Source organism: Bombus pascuorum, chromosome 6 (genome assembly GCF_905332965.1).
Source record: "Bombus pascuorum chromosome 6, iyBomPasc1.1, whole genome shotgun sequence".
Lineage (NCBI taxonomy): Eukaryota > Metazoa > Arthropoda > Insecta > Hymenoptera > Apidae > Bombus > Bombus pascuorum.
The window spans coordinates 12,306,027-12,318,904 of NC_083493.1; the positions used below are offsets into that span (position 1 = coordinate 12,306,027).

Consider the following 12,878-nt stretch of genomic DNA (forward strand, 5'->3'; position numbering starts at 1 on the left):
TTGATTTCACGCAGAAATTCAGCTGCGCGGGAAAAACGTCGATGTTTTGAAAAACTCCTTTTTCTAATAATTGAAACTATGGGATTGCGAGACGCGAGCGTTACAGACAGCTTCGTCCGTGTTTCGCCATCGTGCGAAACAACTACGCGTACGAGTACTGCGTGTAAGTACGCGAATTTGAAGAGAACAAAAAAGAAAAGGACTCGAGGAGAGACAGAGTCGGAAAAAGAGGATGAAATAACCTGGGGGTCGTGTAATGAAGGAGTTAAAACCACGGTTACATCTTCTCTGACGTCATTTCGTGTCGCGTCACCGAAAATGTAGCCGCGGCGAGCCAATTAAAATACACGGTCGGATTACGAGATGCCGGGTCATGAGGGTTTCAAGCATTAGGCAAATGCGATACGCAGAGGACGCATTGACATTCGTGGCACCGGAGCAAAAAGGGTACACTGACTCGGCGGCGAACAGCCGAGAACAACCGCAGCTTTCGTGTTACCTTTGTTCTGAAATTATTCAAGGCTCCCGCCGCTTTTTCACCGCACGCGGCCAGACCTAATCCTGTATCTTTAAGGTGAGATTACACGATGCCCTCGTTCGAGCCGTCGTTTAATATCGTGGCCGGAGAACGAATGAAATTAAAATTTGACCAACTCCCGGTGGCTTTGACGCGGACGAAACACATCGCGCGCGCCACGTATCTTCTCCTATCTCTGTACGTGCACGTTGCCGTGAAACTGCTTTAGTAATCCGGTGACTCAGGATTTTCTACGGAGCTGAAACGACCGACGTGAGTTCGTTATTGAAGCAATAAAATGCTCCGGATACGAGCTTTCTCGTTGATTCCTTTTCAAAAACGATTCCAAAGGAGCTTATCAGGGATTTTTGACGTATCTACGTGCAGTGCTTATTAAAGACTCCAGGAGCACGGTGTGACATATCTCGTATATATATGTATATATATATCTGTCAATTGAAATTTGTCATTCCATGAAATTTCGATTCGCCGTTCCATAGGGCAAATTGAAAATATTTGACGACAACACGGCCAAGTAATTGTTCCCTTCAGAGACTACGCGTCTTTTCGTACATCGAAGTGGTGGGAGGATGAGCACGTAGAAAATTGGCGAGATCGTTTTCGACAAATCCTTCTCCTCGTTAATTATACGCCAAGCATTAACGCAACCATTAATCAACGGGGCGAAAATCTAAAGCACGTCTTGCCAGTGGCGTATCTAACGGGCTACGCGTTTTCATATCGACCGCGTAAATTTCTTCGCAGGCTAATGGCATTAAATTCCCTTGCGCGCCATTTAATTCCCGCGCCCTGTATGCAGCGCCAGCCTATTCCACACAGAAATCGATACCATAACGACGCGTGCCTTACATTTATCTCCCTGTCGCAGTCTCGCTATCCCTTGTCCTGGAATCACCGAAAACGCAATCTCTACGCTCGGTTCCATATACCTTAGTCCAAGTCACGTATCGCGACAATCGTTGAATATCGATCCTGCGTGAATATTTTAACACGCGCGGCACGGACGTGCGTTGTACCAGCCGCCGGAAATCGTTGTTGTGAAAGACCTCTCGCGCGTTTTTCGTGTATTTCGCGTTTTTATATACCATCGGTGAACGAACGCGGTAACCGGATCGGGTAATATCTTTTTATATGTTTTTATATTCCTCGATCGTCTGAAAGACTACGAATGACGTGAGATTTTCTCAAGTACCGTTCTGCTATCACGTGTATATCAGCACGCGGTTGCACGATGTGCCGTATGCTGCCTACGACCACACATGCGCTCCAAAATATCCACGAGAACGAGTATCGGAGAATTATCAATGGAGTTACTTGTCCGGAAAGGAATTCCTGTTCAAAATACCGCACCAGTATATATATAGGGACACTGGCGTAAAGCCGCAATAACAGTCTTAATCCTCGAAAGCAACGAGAACGCCGATAACCATTCGCATTGACCGATTAAAGAAGAATGTTGCACATACCTGCCGGTCGTGTGTCGTCTCGATCTATTTCTTGCAAGATCCGTGTTATTCCTGGTCGTAGTGCGTCGCGTCGGCACCGCGTTGAAAATAGAGAAATCCATGGTGTACGCCGTGAGGAATCCGACCATTGTTCACTGGAAATCAACGTTTAACGCACTATATCAACATTGCATAACGTGACACGATCGGCGTTTGAACCGGCACCGACTTAACCAGATCATCAGAGAATGTAATCTCACGACAGACAGACACGATACAGCCACGTCCGAAATCAACTCCTTCGCTAGCCAACCTCCCGACACCACGGATATGCTCTATCCCTCACGGGAACTGTCACACGTGTTACAGAGTTACCACGGTTCACTATATGGTTGTACGCAAATCACTATCCGACGTCGCGGACACACTGTTCGCTTCTCACTTCAGTGCCACTTGTCCGCGACGTAGTCCCGATCCATTCACACAAATCTCGAGAATCGGAACTTCTTCACTGTGTCGTGTGTGTAAATCACTGCAATGACATCGTCCTAGGAGCGGGTACGCCACTCTATCTCATCGGCGAGGACGATGCACGAGGCTCATACTGTCAGGAGGAAGCGATCGAGACGGTGTCGAGCAGCCCCGACGATCTTCTTCCGCCACCACCGTGCAGCATCACGGCATTCGCGTCGCGGAACTTTCGCACACTCGCGTGTCTTCCGTAGATCGTACCGATGAGGGTCACACGAAATCGCACTCGACGTCGACTACACGTTTCTACTGACGGACGGAGGCAAAGATCCAAAGACTGGCGCACAACACGAAAGATGAGAACACGGTAAATGACGCGTCCGATCGACGAACAAGTTTCTCTAGCGTGGTTTCGTGCTCCTTCGAATACGATTGTTTGTTCGGAGCTACGATGTCAACGGCGAACGGGAACGAGCTCAACATAAGTAACCCGTCATCCGACTCGCGCGAGAGTTGGTAGGAAACTACTTGCGAGTTCTTCGTCGAGCGTACTTGCATCCCCACCACTGGTCGCGCAACTGCACCCCACCACTGGCCTCGCGTAGGGCACACGCGCCCCTTACCCCCTCCTTCTAATGGGCACGCACCGAGCTACCCGGAGCGTGACACACGCTCACGCTTCTGGTGGGGGCAATGGTCGCGTGGCGGGCTGCTCTCGCGTGGGGGTAGAGAGGGCAAGGGGTACAATCCGTACGAAAAGGGAGCGACACGCGGTACGAGAGAGATACGTAGACACGGCGCGTTCGCGCAGGCGCACTGCTCTCCTGCGGGAATGTATCCCCGTGAAATGTACGGTAAGTACGTACGGGATAACGAAGACCGTGGGGTGCAGAGACCTCTACTACGGTCTACGCCACTGATGGCGTACAGACACCATTGTACCATGATTCATACTCTCGAAATGTAAAGGTTAAAAAAGAGCCAGCTGATCCGCTCGTGGGATTTTTAAATGAACCGCCACGACTACAGATGCACATATCGGAAGCCGAGGTGTCCCGTTCGAACTACGTTCGCGCCTCGTGACGAACTGTTCGAACGTTGGACAAGACGGTGGACAAGTGAATTCCTAGCGTCTGCTGGGTGGACGTAGAGGAATGTCAAACAGGCTGGGTAGAAGTTTGCTCGTATAATAGCGCAGCCTTGAGCGCGATATGTCTTTAGAGCTTAGGTTTCGCTCTGCCGAAGGGTAAACGTTTGCCATCGACAAATATTTGTCAACGTTCGCGGCAAGGATACTTGGCCGTTTCCTTCGGACTGAAACGTGTCTGACTCGCACGGAGGCTCGTCATTAAATTTCGAATACATTCGGTATCGCTTGGCCGTGCGCTTGTAACGGCAGGATCGGCGCGCGTGCGCCGTTCGATCCTGCGGCATGCGTCCTCCGGAAGAAATGTAGGTAAACGCGTATAGGTAGGAGAATGACAGGGATGTCGACGTCGACGGTGACGATGACGGGGATCGTGCCAGTGGGAAGCTCTTCAGCGACAGCGACGACGATGATAACGAGAGTTACGCCGGTGTTACGCGCTGTCTAGAGGGAATATCATCTCGTAACCGGCAACTCCGCACCGTTGAATATTTTACATTCATACGCGATGGTAAGGACAGACAACGCCAGACGACCAATGCTTCGATTCGTACTGATTGGCTCGAAATCACCGTTCGAGAACAAATAGAGATGTTATCCGTTTTAGGGTTTTCTTTTTGCAATTCAAATTTCACTTTGCCAGGATATTTATAGATCAACGTCGGCTAATGTAGAGCGAAGCGAAAGAAAGAATCGGAGTATTTTTACTTTGAAAAGGAACGCCGTTCGCCAGGAAGGTTACTCGGCTAGTCGGAAAACTTTATGTTAAGAATTTAGAAGAAACCAACGATCCTGTTTAATTTAGTTTGAGTAGTAGCCAGACTTCAACAGAGGACCATGAAACGGTAGAGGGAACCGTAAAATGACATTTCGTTTGACGTAACCGATGGTGATAACGAGAAGTGGTAGCGCTAGGTTACGTGTTTCCTCGAGAGGATATTAATCCGTAATGATGCACTCAGCTTGCCTGGATCTTCCAAGTTTGCGTACTGCGATGCAGACACAGAGATATCGGAGGCCAAGGAAGAGCGCGCGCCGCGTACTGCGACAGGGGATCTGAACTTGCAACTCTGGCGTTCGCGATAGCAACCAGTTTCATTGAAATTCACCCTCATGAATACTGTCAATACACTCGATCGGGACACTGCACCTTATCGATCCTGGTCTTCTCGATTAAAATGTTACCAGCCGTATCAATTGATTGAGGGATACTGACTCGATGTCTGTCGTGCGTCTGTCTTGTTAGACAGAATACCGATAATAGGATGCTTTCGAACGTAAAACAACAACATAATGATTAGAGGAAATCAAATCTGCGACAATCTTTGTACACGTATGTAGTTAGATAGTTTCTTTAATTAAACGCAGTTTCATATTTCCTGGCTTTTTCTCTTTTACCGCATAATTTCCCTTTTTAAATCTCGAGCAACGAAGTGATTTACTTCTTCTATTTTCGTAAGAGGCGAACAACGCTTGCGCAGTGGACTCCTGTGGGATCGTAAAAATGTATGGGATAAAGGAAGAGAGGATGAGAGAGAGAGGGGAGAGAGAGAGAGAGAGAGTAAGGTTAAGTCTCGATCTCTTCTGGAACACCACTCTCTCTTTTTGCCCCGAACGGTGAGAACCGTCAGCTCTCGACGACGTGGAGTTCCTCCATCCTTTTCCTGGCTGGGAGGTTACCAGGCAAATCCTCGGACACGAGATTAAGCGGGACTGCGGCTTAATTGATTTTCTAATGTGCCGTATTAATGGATTGATCCGAGGCGACGACCTCGAAGTTTGCTATTGTCGCGCGTTCGACCAACGGGAATATCGACCCTTTACCCACCTACACGCCAGCCCTTAGAAATCATTCAGCCACCTAGCTATCGCTTTCAACGACATAGAACCGATGAACCGCGCGAAACGACGAGTAATTATCCGAAAGTAACGACCACGTCACAAGAAACGACGTAACGCCACGAAAATTCCGTTACTTTAATACAGCAATTAATTCAATACGCAATCTCCTTTTAATCCCATTCGACTTCTCGTAACAAGGAGAATTCTTCCTCGATTTTCTTCAACGGCGAGGAAATTTTTATTCGACCGGTATTTGTCAGGTGACAAACACGAGGAACATCGCTTCGCGGCTGCACTATCTTCCGTCATAAATGCGAAGAACGCTTCCGCTTCCGCCTATAAAAAGTGACAACTGCTTGTTAGCCTAACAGCTTTCACCGAGAACTCTCGCTTTCTTCTACTGTTCCTTCGTGGAAGAATACTACGAATTTCGTTCAGCTCGGCTTGGCCTTAAATATTTCAGATACTTGAAGCGAGTTTCTTCGACTTAATGGTAGCCTCTCGAACGTTTCGTACGATTTAAATTTTCAAACTGCTTATTGCTCACTCGTCACTCTTACTTGTTCTCGATGTTTTTTTTGAAATCTGTTCCGATATCTCTTGTTGCTTACCCTCCGTTCCATCCTTCCCCGTACTATTCATCTCCGTACCGTGGAAATCGACAGGCAGAGCGTAAAAGTGGTCCCGAGCGACGCCATTAAAACCGATCGTGCCAGAAACATTTTGCGGGCCTCGGGAGTGCGCCCGTTCCGCTGTAATGCAACGTGTAACGTGACTCGATACATTAGAAGGTGCACTTTAGATCACGCAGAGATTTCATCACGGGAACGTTCGACGATCGTTGCCACGCCGTCCAAGCGTTTAAGATCGATTCGCGATATTGTACAAGGTAGATTCTCCATCTACGATCCAATGATTTAAAAAAATAGCGCCGTGCGTCGTCTTCCTGTTTTGCTCCGGGCACTCCAGCATCACCAAGATATCTCCCATCAGACAAGCATCATCATAGACGATTAATACAATCGATATAAACGTGACGACAGAACCGTTTAGCAGGGTTTGTAAATCGATGACTTGACATATTCACCTAACATCGATTTTATCGATAACAGAATTTGTTACGTCGCGCGAGATGGTCCGTGCGATGTCCCTCATGGTATGGCCGCCAAGGGCTACACATCGTTACATCGACCCGCAATAAACCCAAGGAACCACCATAAACCGAATCTTTTTAGCTTAATGTTAGAATTTAATATTAAAGTTAAGATAAGATAATAATCTGTGGAAGACACAATGTTTGTGTTAAAATAATATTCAGTGATATTTATTAAACAGTTATTGAACAGTCTCAGATTAGACTTAGGTAGCGACCCATGATCCTTAAATATTTTAAACCACACTCTCTATACAGTAATGAGTATGATCTGCGTAAGTGTCCTGTTCAAATGCCTGTGTGGGTGTCTGTGTAAGAGTAATGTGCCTATGCGTGTAATATCGTTGTATTCCAATACTTATTCTCTATTCATATAAGTTTTTTCGGTCTATGGTCCTTGAAACAATCTTTAGGTTTATTGCACGTTCTTACTAATTACGGAGAAAGCGGATGTTTGCCTAACGAAATAGCAGGTTTTTCGGACCATCTCGGTCTCGCGCGACGTAACAGAATTTGATCCTATTAAATTCACCAGCTACCGTATTAAGATACTAACAATTTCTCTACGAGTTCCACGCTAAGGGAAGAATTAATAAAGAAACGAGAATCGCAAGTTCGTCCTGTTCACCCGTCACATTTCCTAACGAAGGAACGTCTTCATTCGTATCGCTGCATTTCTTCGCTCATCTTTTATTCAACTTCCTTAACAAGAATATTCGCGGTCTCATAAATTAATGGTTGCCCCTGTGTCACGACGGTGGATCGTTATTTGTAATGTTCATCCCCTGTATATCCGGTAGTTCCGGCGCAACTGCCGGTGAAATATCGCGACGCGCCTATTAAAACGGCGAATTTATACTGGAACAATATGTTACAGGAGAGCGTTAGTCGTAAGCCAGATTTAAAACTACTTATTCCATGAAGAATTTTTCTTTTCTGGCGCGACGTACACCGGAGTAAATTTCAAAAGTCGGACAAATTCCAGGTCACGCCTCGAAATCGCTCTATTCAAGGGGTAGACGGCAAGAACGAGAAACGTGGTCAGCCACGGTGATTCTGGGACAAGGATTTTTGCAGCACGCGTCTCCATATAAACTTCGTCCATATTTGCCTAAGGACTTGGACGGCAAGAAACGAGTCGACGAACTAAAAAACGCTCGGACATATTGCCATTGTGGCAGAAGGCCAACTTGGAATTTCGTTCGCGACTTGGTCGCACGTGAATTCAATCGATGTACCCCGTGTCTTTTGGATAAATACGAAAGTATGTTTATGGCTCGTCCGATGCCAAGTTATTGGCTTTTATCCGCGTCTAATCTTTACCAATAGTTGGAGTGATTACGTAGGTGTGTTTCGGCGTCCTTCAGGACACCAAACGTACTGCCCAACGTATTATCGAGATAAGAGGTACCAGGATTCCCGAGAGAATCGGAGTGTTTTCCGATAATATTATAAATTCGAGCCTCTGATAATTCGAGATCTGCTCTGCAACGGAGCCATCGTAATGTCACCGAACGAATGGGACCAAAGAACTCGATTACGGGCCACGTTCGATCGCAATATCAACCCCCGCACTGGATATTCAATCGAGCTTGGTCTCGGCTACAGAAAGTCTGCTGCTGCTGCTGCTCTTTTCTCCAAAATAATAAAATCAGAGGGCGAACGAAACTGACTTTTATCGATTCCTAACACGACGATCGTTCCCTTTCGAGTGTCATGGATTTTTTCGTTCCTTCCCTTTTTCTTTCCAGATCCCATACGAAAGATCTATATCTGTCTCGAAATTCATCGTTATTTCGTGCCGAATATATATTTATTTTACGATACGTTTGATTTCTTATTCCCGATAAGAGGAGTTTTCGCATTTCCGAAGCTTTTCAGGTCGAAATGGGGATGATAGCCAATAACGCTAAGCTATAGAGGGGAGAAATATATATTTCCTTGTAGGGTTATAGGCTCTTAATCGAGCTATTTTGTCGTCACTCGGTAGCATGCACGCCATTTCCTAACTACATTTTCTCGTGTATCACGCTTCGCTGCGTATTCCGAGGCCGACATAAATTTGATCGTGCATTTCGACGTTGAATAATTCTCACAGATTTCCTCGGTGCCGTGTATTCGAAGAGACGATCATTCAGAAGCCAACTTGTGGTTGTCCTTAATGCACCTATAATAACCATTCCTCTCGCCTATCGTACTTTCTTTCCCTCCTTCTCTTCTTTTCGTATCGTTTCCGTTTTTCCTGTTTGACTTTGGACCATTCAGTTCGTCGAGTACGATGAATTATTAATCGGCGATTTTCGCAATTTTCTCTAGTCAATATTATTCTACCGTGCTCAAATATGTGTAATGATACCGTACGCGGACCGTACGTGTATCTCCATTCGAAATCTTTCGTTATCATCGTCTATTGATATAAGCTTTATTAATGCGCCGCATTTTCATGGAAGTTACACCGCTGCAAGTTAATTAACGGGCGAAGATGTGTTCTGGGAGGAATTAAACCGAATTTCCGCCTGGCGCTGAGGCTTCGCAGCTCGGTGGTAGTAATCCTTTACCGGCGTCGATAGCAAACATCGTGGCAGGGATCCTGTAAAAACACATTCGGATCGTACTCACGCAACGTACGCAACGTACTCGCGTTACGAGCCAAGAGCAGTTTTCATTTTATCAAAGAGAAACCATTATTTTCCTTCTCGCGGTGAGAAAGAAACGAGGAGGAGAAGGAATAGCGTATATAAAAAGTGGTAAAAAGCGTGTCAGGAAAACTTTGTTCGACGAATAAACGCGGTTTCGTTCAAGTCACCGAATCGTAGCATCTTTGCGAGAAACAATAGAAGTTTTTTCTTCATGTTTACTCTCCGTTCTTTTTCTTTTCTTTTTGTTTTCATTTTTTACTTCTATTCTCGTCCGATCAAGAGTACGAACAATGGCCTAGCTTTTATTGAAAGTTATATTATCGACAGCCGGGAAAACGATTTCCGTAACGATATATCGCCAACGATTCATCCATTTCATTTTCACCGCGATCTCTTGCGGCAATGTTACGACTCAGCGTCGCTCGTTTCCACTTCTACAACCCTCTCCTCGACTGGAGAACTGTGTCGAGTGGCGTTGGATACGTTTCGAGCTTCTTCCTTCTGCCTACCGTTTCTGTCGGCCTCGAGACGCTTCGCGTTTCCCTTTGCCTTCGCCTCTTACCGCCGTCTTATCCATCCCTTTATTCGCCTACCATTCCCCGATGCGACGCGCTCGGTGGCGCGCTTTCAAAGAAATACCAATTTGTCGAATTATTGCGTTCAAAAGGGTCGCTCAGTTCTGTTCCCGACTTTTATGCGCGAGACAACCGTTCCGTTCGCCTCTTCTCCTAATCGTTTCCCATTTCCTCGCGCCAAAGACGCTCCGCGCGACACAGACGTTCCAGCTCAACTCCGGATAAGTCGAAATTAATATTACGACTCAAAAGTAGTTTCGATAAAGTTGAAAAGCCAATCGGCGCTCGCATCGAGTAGACGATAAAACCGCTTATTACTTTTGTCCGCGAGTTTTCTTTAACGACTTTGTGTAGTTTCTCGAGTGGCCGTTTCATCGGTTATAGATGCGGTGGTAATGTATTTGTCTCGGATTTTTAACCCCTCGAGCCTTTCTTAAAACTCTGTAAACGATCCTTCACTTGACCCTTCCTTCTCCTCACGATTATGCATTATTCTTTTTTCGTCGTTTTTACAGCTTCGTATGTTCCGTTAACCTGTTGCCTCGCGAATTTTTTCGCGACCAAGCCTCTTGAATAATACATGACGAGATAAAGACAGTAGTGAAAAAAATTACATTTCCACCAGTCGTGCGGCTCGAATTATGGCAGATGGCAAGAGAATTCGTTGCTACGCGCTGCGAGTGCCATTCGTATTTGTCACGTTGTGCGATAATCTACACTCACGAGTGCCACTACAGTGACTACTTCGTAATCTTTGTCCTGTTATTTATCCCATTATCCAGATAATCTTTCATATATCGTCGAGACCATTTACTGCATAACTACGCGAAACGTAGCGAACATAAACAAACGGTGGCATAACATTTATAGCGACAACTCCTAATTTACAAGTACTACCAACGATTCAACGATTCATTCCATTGTACAGAACCATTTTAACAATTGAACAATTTTGTTTTCTTAAATGGATTTTCCTAAAATATATATTTTCATACATACGTCTCGTTTCAATCTTTCCCAATAAATTTACAAATTTTGTAATTTAATCACCGATAGGTTCTCGTGGGGAAAAACACACTAAAGATCATATCTTAAGTTGTAACGTTGTTTTTATTATATACAGCATAAGTTTCATAGCAAATTACGATTTCTGCTATGATAATAAGTAGCCGGTTTTCAAAATTAATTTTTTCAAATATTTAAAAATTACCGATTTTTGACACGTATTACGATACAGCAAGTCGATAATATGAATTTTCAGTGAACGCACGTGGATCAAGAGAAATCCTGTTTCACGAACGAAATCATTTTACAACGAACATGATTTCTACGGTAACCGATTAAGAAGATACGCCTCAGGTATTTTCGGGGTAACCGTAGATTAATTATCAATCGACAGATCCAGCGAGATGCCCAATCGCAAACGTGCGATAGAATAACGAGAAAGCGATCGAAGCTACAGCAGCGATGCGCAACTCATCGGGACTAAATGTCAGATAATGCGGTCGTATTGGAACTGTTCTCCATTGTTCCGCGACCGGAAACTTCCTTTCTCGCTCCAACCAATTACGTCCACTTCAATTAAGCATCCGAAATCAGCACGGTCGAGAATCGTGGAAACGCGCGAATCACGCGAATACTCCATGTTAATGAGAGGGGAAAAATGAGCTGAGCATCATTTTTAATGGCTCTGCTTAATGCTGTTCTCCCTGTTCAAGAATATTGGAATCATTCGAATCGTTTTCGAGTGCCGATCATCGTATACAAATGTATTTGTTGAAAAATATTACGACTGTCGAAATGGGAATTCTGTGCTGTTTATTTCGGATCAGTTTCGAGTATCGAATTTCAAATACTTATTGTAAGTTTCAGGATGAGTGGGAAGAAGAAGAACGACTGAAAGTACATATTTGAAGTTAGGGTAGGAAAGATGAGCGCGTGGCTATTCGAGGCTTTGGATGGACATGACTGGAATGTATTGTGAGAATGTAGCGAAAGCGTAGCTTGCTCGAAATAAGCGAAAGAAAATATAATACAAGGAGAAAAATGTGCGCGTGAATTTATTAAAGATGCGTAATTGATATAATTTACGAACAGTAGTAGACGAGATTTATCAACTTACATTGTCCCATTCGTGACTGGAAAGTTAACTAATGGAAGCTATGTAGGTCTGATTGGTTTATAACATAATACAGCCACATTCCGTGGCAAAATCTTAAAAATAAAGTATACGCATTTGTGTTATCAGATGAAATGGTTACACTTGCGAATCGAATGCTTGTTTCTACTTCCATCTGTAAATTCAGATGACCAGGCACAACTTTTCAGACCTGTATACATAATATTTTTTTATTTTGGAATTGTTTTAACTCTTCCTGGATTAACCTCTCTCACTCTGCTGGAAATAATCCAACAAAATCTCCTTCACAATTAATAATTGTTTCCTCGAAACAAAGAAGATATTTCATCCGATCTAGAAACGAATCTCTCTGCACAAGTAACCATTTGTTTGCTCTACCAATCAAGCCAGCCTAGCCGTGCACGATTTCTTTAATCCCTGATCCTAATATCAGCGGGGAACACGTTCCTCTGTATCTTAATTGAAGGCAGCACGTGACGACAATGAATCGCAGGTGAAACGGTTCGAACAAACTGGCCTGGAAGTGGGGCGACAGAGCGAAAGGAAGCCGGTGTCGATAGTCGACCGTGACTACTTGTTAAAACGAGTCTGACCATGACTGGTGCATTCCCCTTCCAACGACACTCAAACTTACCAAATTTCCAAGCGATCCAAACTATTTCGCTGCACGAGAATCACACGTGTCTTCGTCGATCTGACTAATTTTAGTTTCCATACTCGGGAAAGAACATCGAAGATTGCATATAGTCAAGGACATGAAATACTCCGACTGTTTGATATGTAACTCGTCTTGACTCTAAAGAGTCTTCTCGAGAAATATTCTTCTAAATCTATTCTTCTAATCGTTACCGAGTCTATATACACTTTCGTCGGCCGCTGCCATTCGTTACGTAGCAAGACATAGCGTAGCAGTTTATCTTCTTAAGCC

The 12,878-nt window shown here is 44.8% G+C and overlaps 2 protein-coding genes across 3 annotated transcripts in view; one reads left to right on the forward strand and one right to left on the reverse strand.

Moving 5' to 3' along the window:
- The window catches only part of LOC132908365 (irregular chiasm C-roughest protein-like), a 157,766-nt gene extending 154,764 nt beyond the window's left edge, over window positions 1-3,002 (reverse strand). For both annotated transcript variants that reach the window (XM_060962344.1, XM_060962343.1), the window contains exon 1: window positions 2,005-3,002. In XM_060962344.1, coding sequence (XP_060818327.1) covers window positions 2,005-2,132 — 128 coding nt within the window. In that variant the 5' untranslated portion in view covers window positions 2,133-3,002. The remainder of the gene's footprint in view (window positions 1-2,004) is intronic.
- Window positions 1-12,878, forward strand: part of LOC132908384 (small ribosomal subunit protein mS29) — a 193,060-nt gene that overhangs the window by 12,070 nt on the left and 168,112 nt on the right. The gene's annotated exons all lie outside the window — the stretch shown is intronic.